Source organism: Dermochelys coriacea, chromosome 7, assembly GCF_009764565.3.
Source record: "Dermochelys coriacea isolate rDerCor1 chromosome 7, rDerCor1.pri.v4, whole genome shotgun sequence".
NCBI lineage: Eukaryota > Metazoa > Chordata > Testudines > Dermochelyidae > Dermochelys > Dermochelys coriacea.
In genome coordinates, this window is record NC_050074.1 from 57589464 (window position 1) to 57603003 (window position 13540).

Sequence of the window (13540 nt, forward strand, 5' to 3'; positions counted from 1 at the left end):
AAAAACAGGTTTAGAAACAGACCTGGGACTCTCACTGCTGGGACTGCAAAAGGATAAACAGATCCCACAAGTAGACACCAGGCATGATTGCAGCTAATTCGTATGATCCGCACTGGAGGGTCATCAACTCATACTTAGTGCTTGTTTGCTAGGGCGTAAAACAAACTCCTTATCTTCCAGGTTGGAGAATGTGATGTTACTACATGGAATAGGCCGATTCCATACAGAAGAGGAATGGAGTGAAAAAGTATTCTGTAATGAAGGAGACCACAGATCAACCACTTAGAACTAGAACTGGAAGAAACACCTTGTGCTACAGGTAGCAAATGTGAGACTCTAGTCCATCTCCTAGGAGAGGATGTTCCACAACCAAGCAGGACTAGCTTCCAGCCTGGACCTTCAGACAGAAAGCAGACTCACGCCACCCAACCTGCCCCCAAATGCTTGCCGAGATACAAACCATAAGGGTTAAAATCTGTTGTTTTTTTTAAAGAGATGTTATTAAGCATGTAGAGCAAAATCCAGAGGCAACAAACTATGGGGCAAGTTACCCATACTGACTTAGATAGTTAATATTTACTTACGGGCTAAGTAGATGTAATTCATACAGCAAAGCGATAGAAGGGGGCAGAGGGGTTGTAGCCGGAGAGCATAAGAAGATAGCCATGGCTTTCTTTGTTCCATCCTTTCTTACACCCTCTTGCTGGTTGCTCTTCCTGCTACAACCCTGCCCTTCTAGATCTTTACCATGTAAATTATGCCCACATAGCCCATTTGTAATTTACATCGCATCAGAATTTGGCCTTTCCTGAACATTTAATCCTAACCTGTGAAATTTCCCTCTCCTGGGTTTGTTCCATTATATGAATATTCTTTTGATCTGTTTTTTGTGACAGTAAACGTTTAAAAACACCTAGGAATGTTTTGAAATTTGCAGATGACCCAAAATGCAAACATACAGTACATTTTTTACTATTATATTGATACGTAATAAAATCTTTGGCTTGGATGGAGGCACAGTTAGACTAAATAGAATTGTTGTGTATGGCACAACGACATGATATGCTAGAAAAGAAAGACTGTCAAGTGGTTCAGTCATTAGAATCCAATCAATCAGTCTCCTACTTTTTTGGTGTTATGTTTCACTCTACACAAAGAAGAACAGATGCTTTAAGTCTTCTTTTCCCTCAGATCACAACAAGAAAAACAAAGAACAAAAGTGAAGTCTCCAGGAGAGTGCCTAGGGTTTGTCTCTCCCCACTGTAATAGTCCATTCTGTGCGGACCACAATATGGCTGCCAGTCAATGCCAAAAGCAGAGCCCATGAAAATTTAAAGATGAAGTACACAAGAGTCAAAACACTCACTTACTTGCATACCCATCATACTATTTAGTGCAAAAAATGAACAGCAGCAGAAGCTATCACACTGCAAGCTCACTAATAATACCATCACACCCTGCACACAATACACCCTGCTGTCTTTAATTCTCATGCAGAATGGATGGCTGAAATTTGTATTTTGCTGACGTTAGACCACAGCGATCCCCAGTCTTGTGCAAATGATTGTTTAAACGATTAATACAACAATAAAGGAACAAAACGGGCCAGGAATTCCTTTGCAGTCAATACTCACAATATTAATGGAAATTTTGGTGCAGAAAGTACGCAGAATGAGGCCCCATGTGGTAATTTGATAAAGAACTGTTATCATTATTAGTAAGAAAGGGTTGGGATAATTTCCTATGAAAACAAGGTTCTGACATTACCTGTTCCTCTCTCTCTTTTTCTTTGGTCTTGCTCCGAGAGACTCTGGAAGAGGTGACATCCCGAGCTGGAATCACAGAGATCTGATGCAGTGGCATGTTCATCACACCGTCCTGTTTGGTCCTCTCATTTAAAGGAAGGAATCTTTGATGCAGGCTCATTTAGTGCCATTGCTGGGCCTTGTACCTAAAGAAAGAATGAAAAGTGTTAGCATTGTTTGAAATTCAATTATTCTGATGTATTATTTAACCATACAAGTTAAACAACAAATCAGACTAACACTTCATATCTGCTCTTTGGATAATAGAACAGAAGTAAGCTTTCGCACACTGGCTGGATCAGGAATTGAAATTCGGAGGCAGACATGTTCACACCTAGGGCAGAGATTCCAATCCACACCCAGGATGGAGACGGAACTGGGGTTATGGAGCTTTTCATGGACAATCTTAATTCTGGTATTTCCTAACTTTTGAGTACTTTACTTGGCTATCTTAATAATGTTGCCCAGTCTTCTTGCCCAGTCAGAACCAGTTCCCGCTTCTTGCTCCCCCCTACTCCAATCTGGCTCCCAATCCCAGTCTCCTCCCTCAGGCTCCTTATCCAATCTAAATCCCAACTCGGGCTCCTTGTCCCAGGCTCCCCCTCTTCCCGGCTCCTTGTTCTAGTCTCTTTATTCAGCAGTCCCAGTTCTCCCTTCACCCCTTCCTCCTTGTCAGATCTGTCTCCCATTCTCCTCCCCATCAGGTTCCTAGGTTCCCAGGTTCTCTTGGTCCACCCAGTCCCCAATTTCCCCCCACCCCTCTTTCTAGTTCCTCAGCTAATCTCAGTATATCCCCTCCCAGACAACTGGCTCCCAGTCATTCCCCATTTCCCTCTCCAAATTTCGAGACCTTGCTCTAAAGAAAGGGGGTTAAATCAGCTTAACTGCATGTCTCCGGGGTGTAGATTTTTCACACCCGAGACATATATAGTTATGCCAATGTAACTTTTCAATGTAGTGCAGCCCTAAGCATGCAAAGTTTTAGCCCACAATGTGGAAATAGGATGTTATGACAAACTGTTTTGCAGAATTAACTATAATGATGCAGCTGTGAATAGCAATTAAGGCGCTCGGACACTATGGTGATGAGTGAGTGCTGTATACAGAATAAAACTGAGCAAGCTGGTGGCCTCTGTCCAGTTCCTAATGGACAAAGCACCATAATTGCTACCAAAGAGATCAAAACAAGAATGACCCATAGAGACTAAAACTACCTTTCCCTACTACCTGAGGTAGTCACTCCAGATCAGGGAAGAGAAGTTTGCACTGTCACTGATTGTGTTGCACTTGCTGTGTCGATATGAAAGCAGGATTTCCATTTCCAGGGCTGTACTGTAATTCCCGTACTAGAGCTGCTCAAACAAAACATACCAATTCTTTTTCATAGGAAATTACAAACAAAATTATCCTGGAAATTTCCCATGAAGACATTTCTGGCTTTTTCATTAGGAAAAAAAAACAAATTGAAAATTTATACTTATCTAGATAGGTTTTCAAAAACCAATTGGGGGGTGTTGGTAAACATTTTCAATGTCTGAGAAAAACCAAGTAGGTGAGGAAATAGCTTTTATTATTGGTGGAAGAGACACGCTTTGAAGCTTACACAGAGCTCTTCTTCAGTTTTAGTTTTCTCATCAGAACCACACCCCAAGAAAATATTGACCAACAAGAAAAGACTCTATTGGAAAAAAGCCATTTTAAATGAATTTTTTTAAAAATTATATATTTCAAACAGCTCTATCCAACTCCTTTCATGTCCTCAAATTAAAAGAAACAGAAATGATACATTTATACAGAAGTGCGCTTTGTAACTTCTCTTGGCATTTGTAGAAATAATATTCATACATTAGCAGTGGGAAGAAATCTCTTGAAAGAGGAGTCAAACACAAGAATACTATGAAACATGATGATTGCTATTTTTATTGCAGTAGTGCCTAGCACCCTGAGCCACCAATCAGAAACCCATTGTGTTAGGTACTGTACACACATACATCCTTCTTTCATTAGCATAACTTTCCACCAAAACAAAGAGTTATCAGTATCACAAGTAGACAATCAAGAGAGCAATAGTTTGCCTCATGTTTAAAATTCGAGAAACACGTATTGCCAAATTAGTAATAGTGATCTGAAAAGCAAAAAATAATTAGCAACACCTTTTATTAGATTAGCAAGTTTCTATTAAATGAAAAAATTAGAAATACTTCACGTCACAGAGTGTTTAGTTTGAATCTACCCAGCAACAAATTAAGTACAATCAATGGTATTTAAAGGAAGGGATTAGAGAGGAATTAACACAACAGGGGCTGCATTAAATAAGACTACATGAATCAAGATATATTATGGAAACAAAAGAAAACTGCAACTTTGGGTTTGGATATTTAAAACTCTGTGACAGCTGAAAATGGAGGTGTGCAGATAGGGATCCAATATATTATAGAGCTCATCCACATGGAAGTGGTATTACCCAGTACTCAGTGTCTTTGCTTAACACATATTGTACAAATATATTATGAAATAATGTTTAATTGAACATTTTAAAGAAAGGCCAGGCTTCCAAGGACTTCTAATTCTGCATAGGACTGATTCTGTTCCCATTAAAGTTATCTGGAGCTTTGCCACTGACTAGAATGGCAGCAGGAAATGCCTTTAACCCTCACAATGTCAATGCAGGTAGTTAACTACTGCTACATACTTTTATAGCTCTTTTCAGCTGTAAATCCCAAGGCACTATATAATGGGGTTGATGTCCTCAATATCCTAATTTTACAGATGGAGAAACTGAGGTACAGAAAATGAATAGACTTAACCAAGGTCATACAACAAGCCAGTAGCAGAGCCAGGAATAGAACCCGTTTCTTGTGGTCTATCTGCTGGATCATTCTGCCTGCCCACATATGGGGCCAGGTTGACCTCAATGGAGATACAGGTATACACCAGTGTGGGGATCTGGCCCATAGCATATATAGAAGAATGCTAGCAATTATAAGGCATATCAAATCACTGAAGGTAATGCATGCATAGCATTTAGATGTCAAGCACGTGGAAAAGAAAAAAAAGTATCCTCTATGTTTATTCCTCTCAGATGAATGAAGAGCAAATTTTTCAGACACGGTATTTCCTTCGTTGTAGAGGGTTTGGGGAGAAGGTGAGTGCATGTGGGACTTATCAGCAATAGTTAATCCAAGTCAGAGCACAAATAAAATGTGACGCATGCCCATTTGTCTGACATGAACCTCTTTAGCCTCATTTTCCAAAAGGTGCCAGATGATAAAAGCCGGACAGTATATAACCACAGGAGGAGTGAGACAAGACTATCAAACTGCAGTAAACAAACCAAGAGTGGAAGTTACTTTTCCCAAGTGCACAAAGGAAATGAAGCAAAATAGTTGATCTACTAATGAAAATATGTACAGTAAATTGCCCTCCTTATGCTATTAATGCTGAGGATTAGAGGGGGAATCAGTCCTGTACCCATCTCTAAAGTTAGAGTAGGCAGCATGTAGAGTACAGATAGTGCCCAGCTAGCATGGGTATAAATAGCAGTGTAGATGGTGAGACATGATTTAGGTGGGTAGAGTAGAGTGCCCTACATGCCTGCACCCCCAGGATATATATACCCTACAGGGGCTCTCTCCATGCAGTGCCTCTCTGGTCAACACTGCTATTTTTAAGCAATGTAGTGTCCCTCTGCTGGAGCTTTTCTCCCACAGAATGAAAGGCTCTGGCAGCTCCCCTCCTGCCAGGGTCTTCCCTTCCCACTATCCACTGCTCTCTGAGCCTTTTATTGCAGAGTGTAGCAACACACGGGCACCTCAATGACAAGTGTGGACATAGCCTGCCTTTCTTAGTGGCATGTAGCTACTTGTGCATTGCCTGTTCTCTACATCATATAATATCAGGGTTGGAAGGGACCACAGGAGGTCATCTAGTCCAAACCCCTGCTCAAAGCAGGACCAATCCCCAACAATCCCCCTTATCATGATAAGTGTAGACATAGCCTAAGGGGGAGCATGCAATTTACAGGCTGTTGAGCCTTATGGCTACACTGGGAACAACAGAAGAGTTAAAAAGCACCTCGTTTCTGTCAGGTTATATTAAACAAGCCAACCTGCTTCTCTATAGGCACATAATACTTCTATGACAGCTTGTGTTAGAATTCTTCAAAGAGTTAAACTAGTAGTTCTAATCCAATTAGATTATCAGAAAGTATACAATATGGTCTCGCCCTCATGAGGCTGCCAAGGAAACCTAGTAGCCCCTGTGTGAGAGATAAAAGCTTGTCATGGATTAAAGGCATGGCTAGAAAAACATAGGAATATCAAATAACTCCAAACTGATAGGTCAAACAATACATTCTCCTAGGACTCAGTGCTGGGGTCACTATTTCATCCTCAAGATGACATATCACTAGCTCTACTGCCATAATTAAATGGTAAACTTACTAGAAGTGATTGACTTGTATAAAAATACCACCTGATGGAAAATGTGATCTCAATCCACCTCCAAATGCATGGATGTCCACATGAAATCAAACAATCCAAACTCCTACCATCACAGTTGGCACTAATGTGGCCCCTTTGGTGGCAGCCTCATTAGAGAAGTCAAGAGCTGAAGAGGCCATGGGTACTGGACTGCAATTCTCACCCTAGTGGCAATTCCTCCAGGTCATGGATGAGGCACACTGCCAGGACTGTGACTAGGGAAGCTTGAATTTCCACTGCCCATGCTGTACCCATTATGGCTTTGTCTACACTGGAGTCTGTTCTTCTAAAAATTCCCACCATTGAAGCTACAACAGTCAATGGTGCAATTGCTACCATAGAGAGCATGCCAGCAACTGTCAGGGTTTCAACAGCACTGGAGTGAAATCCTGATTCCACTAAAGTTCATGGGAATTTTGCCATTGACTTCAGTGGAACCAAGACCTGCTCTGAACAAGGTAGACAAAACAGTTGTTAAAATGTCAGCAGTCATCAGGATCTTTATCTACATTTCTTTCCAATTAGGCTACCACTGATAGAACTACACTAGCGATAGCAATGAGGAGAAATTTTAGGGAAGAGAGAATACCATAGATGCAGCCACCGTGTAATGACAGCAGCCTTCATTCACGGGTACAAAAGTGAGAATCTATTATAATAATGCATACATCAGCGTTCTACAACCTGTGGGACCTCATAGATGGACACAGAAAACCCCTGCTTCAAATACAGCAGGCTAACGTGCTTGCACTTGGGACATTGGCTCCTCTTTCTAGCAGTGCTTCTGCACATGTGCTTTAGCAATCTGCATGCAACAAGGAGGGAAGCTGAAGCAGGAGCAGCAGTGAGGCTGCCTTTAAGAGTCTCTTAGGCCAAATAACTTAACTTCTCTGTCCCTCAGTTTCTCCATCTACAAAATGGGGATAACATGGACTTATCTCATGAATCATCTGAGAGGTCTGTCATAAGAAAAGCTTGTAACTAAACAGACTTTCAGGCTTTGCTGGTTTTTCCCCCAATTTCAGGGTTCTCTCCCCTGTTGATCTGAAGTCCTAGTTTGAAGGCAGAGTTCCTTTTTGCCAGGAATCCCTTCACAGGCCTGGGTGAGTACAGTACTTCAAAAAGACCATGGCTTCCTTTCTAGAGGTATGTTGACTAATGAGATCCAGGTTGAGGCAAAGATGTACAATGTAAACTAAGCTCTCTGAATAGGCAATTTAAATAATACAAACAAATTACCACCACATTCTCCTACTACATGACACATTTTCATTGATGGCATTGACACTGTCGTGGCATTGTCAGCAGATTTACACAGATACTTCCAATTTAAAGGCACACTGGTCAAAATGAAAGGAAGGGGGTGTAATATATATATGTATATTTTTAAACTGCTCTTACAGTGAAGGTCCACAGAAATATTTTCAGTACCGCTTTTCTCTTGAATTCAAATGAAAAAAAACAAAACAAAAACTTTTAATTCCAAAGGAAATACTTTTTCTACATGATGCACAACTGGCCTGTGGAATTCATTGTCACAGCATATCATTGAGGTCAAGAGTTTAGCAGGATTAAAAATAAAGGGCCAGGCTTTACAAAAGCAAGCATTAAAAACAATTTTAAAACCTTAATTTAGTAACAGCTGTAAACCACCATGTTTCAGGACATGACTGCTTCCAACTAAGCAGGGATTAGGAAGAAATTTCTCCTATGCGGAAGTTATTCCATAATTGCCTACTGCAGGGTTTGTTGCACCTTCCTTCAGCACACCAAGCACTGGCCACCATTGGTGCAGCATACTGCACTAGATGAACTACTGGTCTGATTTGGTATGGCAATTCTTATGGGATTATTTCCAACAAATAAACATTCTCCTGCAGTGTTTGCAATCTGATTATTGCAGCACTGTGCTCCTGCATGAAAACGTGACAGTGAATGTGACTTGAAACTTGTCAAATTCCATTTTTTAAAAAAGCATAAATTGTAGTAAGTAAATTAGACTTTAAAAAAAACCATTTGAATAATTTAATGTGTTGCATAACAAAAGTAAGGAAAGATATAATGTGATTTATTTTATTTTAGGTGAGAGTGTTCCTCTAATGCATTCGCCATGGGCCGTGATCTTGCCAAATTTCACCAGCTAAGCAGGACGAATCCTGGTCAATACTTGGCTGGGAGACCCCCGGGGGGTCCCCAACCTGCTAAAGAATTAGGTGAAGGATTCAGCAACTGGCATCCCTCCCTCCAAGCCCTGGTCTACACTGGGTGGGTGGGTCGGTGGTGGGGGACCTAAAATACGCAACTTCAGCTATGGGAATAGCATAGCTGAAGTCAGCATATCGTAGGTCAACTTACCTGGCCGTGAGGACGGTGGCGAGTCGACCGCTGCCGCTCCCGTCAACTCCGCTTCCGCCTCTTGCGAGCTGGAGTTCCGGAGTTGACGGGGAGTGCGTTCGGGGAAGACCTGCCCAAAGTCAGAAGTGAATCAATCTGTCAACATAGTGTTAGGTGGCATTGTTCGTCTTGTGAAGGTGTTGATGTGAAATCTTAAACACTTGTGAATGTTAGGAGTCCCCCTGACATTTTCCAGAAGAACAGAGTGACCTGGCCATATTCCTGCTTGGGTTTTTACTTTGCTTACTACTTTGCAGTTTCAACTGAATAAGATATTTGCCTACTTTCTGTAGGCTTCAAATGCAACTTACGCTGCCATTCCAAACCCTACTAGTTAGTTCATGTACCAGTTTGCACATTTTATTTGTTTTGAGCTTCTCAGAAATCCTCCCCCACTAATGTAGCTAAAATAATCTTTTCTGCAGATAAGAAATGTGCATTCTCAAAAAGAGGATCTTGTATCTACATTTTATTTTGTTTTACTGTAGCTTAATCAGTATTTTGTTAGCAGCACAGTTAAAGGCATATTATCAAAGCTCATGGGCTCAACATCCAGTTGCAAACATGAAAAATAAACCTATTTTCTATTCCAGAAGTTTAAAATTAGGGAAAAAAGAAAACACTCCTCTCTCTCCCTACCCCACCCTGCCTATGTTGGCGTTTCCATTTATTGTAAATGGCCAAGAGCCGAGTGATCCAGATTCTGTTCTCAGATTCGGTGGTGCAAAACTGGAGCAGTGCCACAGAAGTTTGTGGCGTTAAGCTGGATTTATATCACTTTAACAGAGCACATAACTTTCATAGTGTATTAGTTCAGTAGAAACTTTGCAGCTTGTTGATATTAATTTTTCTCAGTTCCCCTTTTCCTCCCCCACTTGCTACTAGCCTAAAAATAAAAGTTTTCTTGCAAGAATGCTAATGTTTTGTTTGAACAATTTTATGGAGCAATTAGGAACAATGAAGTCAACTCTGTCACTATTATATGGGTATGGACTACATGTCAGAGATAAATATATATAGTAGATATCGAGACATTAGAGAACTCACTAAAGGGATCTTCCAACCTAAATAATTCTATTCAGAGCTGGAGTATGATTGTGTTAGACAAAACAGTTTGTTAGAAAAAAATACTGCTTATCTATTTGCACTATAGCATTGAAAAAACTATGGGCCCATATCTCAGAGCACTCAGCTCCACCTGATTTCAACCTCATAGAATCAGGCTCTGTATTTGCTTAAACAACAGTCCCCATCAAATCAGTTGCTCAGAGTCATTAAGACCTAGTTTGTTAACATTCAACAGAAAACAAATGCCAATTCTCTGCGTTTTAATAACAAAGAAATAAAGGAGCCATTATAGTCCCTTAGGTTTACACATTATTTGTTTTATAAAATCACTAATTGCAACTGTACTATATAATGAACAGAGCAGTGATCGTTATTAAGATTCCTGTACCATGTACAACTTTTTAGAATACTAAAAATGATCTCAGAAAAATAACCTGGTACAGTTTTTAACTCACAAGCAAAAGGAAATTCAGAGGTAAGGTTGAAATTCCATTCTCAGCAGACCTTGCTGTATCAGGAATTTCTAACAGACACTCAGAGTGAGTCTTAAACAGAATAATGTTCCGACACTCACATATACATTTTGTTTTTTATGCCAGTCAGCAGCTCTCTACCTGCTCCACATGATTTTAGAATCCATCTTCAAAGGGAACTTCTTGCTCCATCACCTGGACCCCCATCACTGCATCTCCACTTTCATCAAACTTACTTGGTCAGTGCCATGAAATGCTCCTGAATAAGGGACACATGAATTATGCAACATCTGTTCTAAGTGTTTAAAGCCTTGCTTGAACAGGGTGTAATGTTTGTAATGGGTTGGATCACAACCTTGGGGCTGCCAACAGATGTGCCAAGACTACTTCTGCCCCTGCCATCCCTGCCAGCTTGGGACTCCAGAACCCTGCCTGGTTGTGCCAGACACACTTGCCAGCCACAAACACAGACCCAGGTCTGAACCACATCCCACAAACTGCAAGCTTAACTAAAAGCAGCTTAAGAAGTGTTCCTGTCTTTAACACTCAGATGCCCAACTCCCGATGGGGTCCAAACCCCAAATAAATCCATTTTACCCTATATAAAGCTTATACAGGGTAAACTCATAAATTGTTCACCCTCTATAACACTGATAGAGTGATATGCACAGCTGTTTGCCCCCTCCCCCCCGGTATTAATGCATACTCTGGGGTAAATAATAAGTGATTTATTAAATACAAAAAGTAGGATTTAAGTGGTTCCAAGTGATGACAGAGAGCAAAGTGAATTACCAATCAAAATAAAATAAAACATGCAAGCCTATGCCTAGTACAGTAAGAAAACTGAATAGAGATAAAACCTCACCCTCAGAGGTGTTCCAGTAAGCTTCCTTTTGCAGACTAGTCTCCTTCTAGTCTGGGTCCAGCAATCACTCACACCCCCTGTAGTTACTGTCCTTTGTCCCAGTTTGTCCCAGTTTGGGACTGGTAAGTATCCGAGTGTGTGTGTTTGCTTGCTGAGGAAGTATCCGAGCGTGTGTTTGCTGGGAGGGCAGGGAGAGAGCCTGAGTGAGTGTCTGATTGGCTGCTAGCCTGCAGGGGGCGGGCATTAGGGTGTCTGTGTGTTTGCGTCAGGGAAGCCTGGCTGTTTAAAAATAGCCAGAGCCTCGCGAACCAGCTGAGCGGCAGCGAACCAGCGGAGCAGCGGGGACAGCAGAGCAGCTCACAGCAGGAGTTTGCCTGGGAGTTCGCCTGGAGTGAGCCCAGTGAGGCTTACATCTTGCCAACGTCTCTGAGGAAGCTCATAGTAGGTAGGTGATATGGAAGGGGGGGGTTCAGCTGTTGTGACCTGCACTGGATGTGCCATGTTTGTCTTTCTTCCACAGGACAGAAGCGACTTTGTCTGTACAAAGTGCAAGCTGGTCTCCATATTGGAAGAGAAGATTGAAGGTCTGGAGCAACAGGTAACGACCCTGCGTTGTATACGAGAGACTGAGGATTTTCTGGACCAAACTCAGGATAGCCTTCTAGGGGCACAAAGCTCTAAAGATATAGAGCAGGTTGCACAGAGGAGCCAAGAGGCCAGTGAAGAAGCTTGGCAACATGTGTCCTCCAGAAGAGGTAAGCGGAATGTCCGGGTTCCAGTAACACAGACACAGGTAACTAACCGCTTTCATGTTCTCTCCACAGGTACCAATGCGGAGAGTGGACCAGATGATATGTCTGGGGGGAGAAAGCAGAAGGAGACTCCGCTGGTTGGGAGGCATGAGATGCGATGTCCTGAGGTTGGGGGTTCCACGACCACCACTCCCAAGAGGAGAAGGCGGGTGGTGGTGGTCGGGGACTCTCTCCTCCGGGGGACTGAGTCATCTATCTGCCGCCCTGACCGGGAAAACCGAGAAGTCTGCTGCTTGCCAGGGGCTAAGATTCGTGATGTGACGGAGAGACTGCCGAGACTCATCAAGCCCTCGGATCGCTACCCCTTCCTGCTTCTCCACGTGGGCACCAATGATACTGCCAAGAATGACCTTGAGCGGATCACTGCGGACTACGTGGCTCTGGGAAGAAGGATAAAGGAGTTGGAGGCGCAAGTGGTGTTCTCGTCCATCCTCCCCGTGGAAGGAAAAGGCCTGGGTAGGGACCGTCGAATCGTGGAGGTCAACGAATGGCTACGCAGGTGGTGTCGGAGAGAAGGCTTTGGATTCTTTGACCATGGGATGGTGTTCCATGAAGGAGGAGTGCTGGGCAGAGACGGGCTCCATCTTACGAAGAGAGGGAAGAACATCTTTGCCAGCAGGCTGGCTAACCTAGTGAGGAGGGCTTTAAACTAGGTTCACCGGGGGAAGGAGACCAAAGCCCTGAGGTAAGTGGGAAAGCGGGATACCGGGAGGAAGCACAGGCAGGAATGTCTGTGAGGGGAGGGCTCCTGCCTCATACTGGGAATGAGGGGCGATCAACAGGTTATCTCAAGTGCTTATATACAAATGCACAAAGCCTTGGAAACAAGCAGGGAGAACTGGAGGTCCTGGTGATGTCAAGGAATTATGACGTGATTGGAATAACAGAGACTTGGTGGGATAACTCACATGACTGGAGTACAGTCATGGATGGTTATAAACTGTTCAGGAAGGACAGGCAGGGCAGAAAAGGTGGGGGAGTAGCACTGTATGTAAGGGAGCAGTATGACTGCTCAGAGCTCCGGTACGAAACTGTGGAAAAACCTGAGTGTCTCTGGATTAAGTTTAGAAGTGTGTGCAACAAGAGTGATGTCATGGTGGGAGTCTGCTATAGACCACCGGACCAGGGGGATGAGGTGGATGAGGCTTTCTTCCGGCAACTCACGGAAGCTACTAGATCGCATGCCCTGATTCTCATGGGTGACTTTAATTTTCCTGATATCTGCTGGGAGAACAATACAGCGGTGCATAGACAATCCAGGAAGTTTTTGGAAAGCGTAGGGGACAATTTCCTGGTGCAAGTGCTAGGGGAGCCAACTAGGGGGAGCGCTTTTCTTGACCTGCTGCTCACAAACCGGGTAGAATTAGTGGGGGAAGCAAAAGTGGATGGGAATCTGGGAGGCAGTGACCATGAGTTGGTTGAGTTCAGGATCCTGACGCAGGGAAGAAAGGTAAGCAGCAGGATACGGACCCTGGACTTCAGGAAAGCAGACTTTGACTCCCTCAGGGAACAGATGGCCAGGATCCCCTGGGGGACTAACATGAAAGGGAAGGAAGGGAGTCCAGGAGAGCTGGCTGTATTTCAAGGAATCCCTGTTGAGGTTACAGGGACAAACCATCCCGATGAGTCGAAAGAATAGTAA

At 42.9% G+C, this 13540-nt stretch overlaps 1 protein-coding gene across 3 annotated transcripts in view; it reads right to left on the reverse strand.

Moving 5' to 3' along the window:
- Positions 1–13540, reverse strand: part of LOC119858359 (E3 ubiquitin-protein ligase MARCHF8) — a 202200-nt gene that overhangs the window by 160687 nt on the left and 27973 nt on the right. For all 3 annotated transcript variants that reach the window (XM_043519087.1, XM_043519088.1, XM_038408785.2), the window contains exon 2: positions 1768–1951. In XM_043519087.1, the coding sequence (XP_043375022.1) occupies positions 1768–1926 (159 nt within the window). In that variant the 5' untranslated portion in view covers positions 1927–1951. The remainder of the gene's footprint in view (positions 1–1767; positions 1952–13540) is intronic.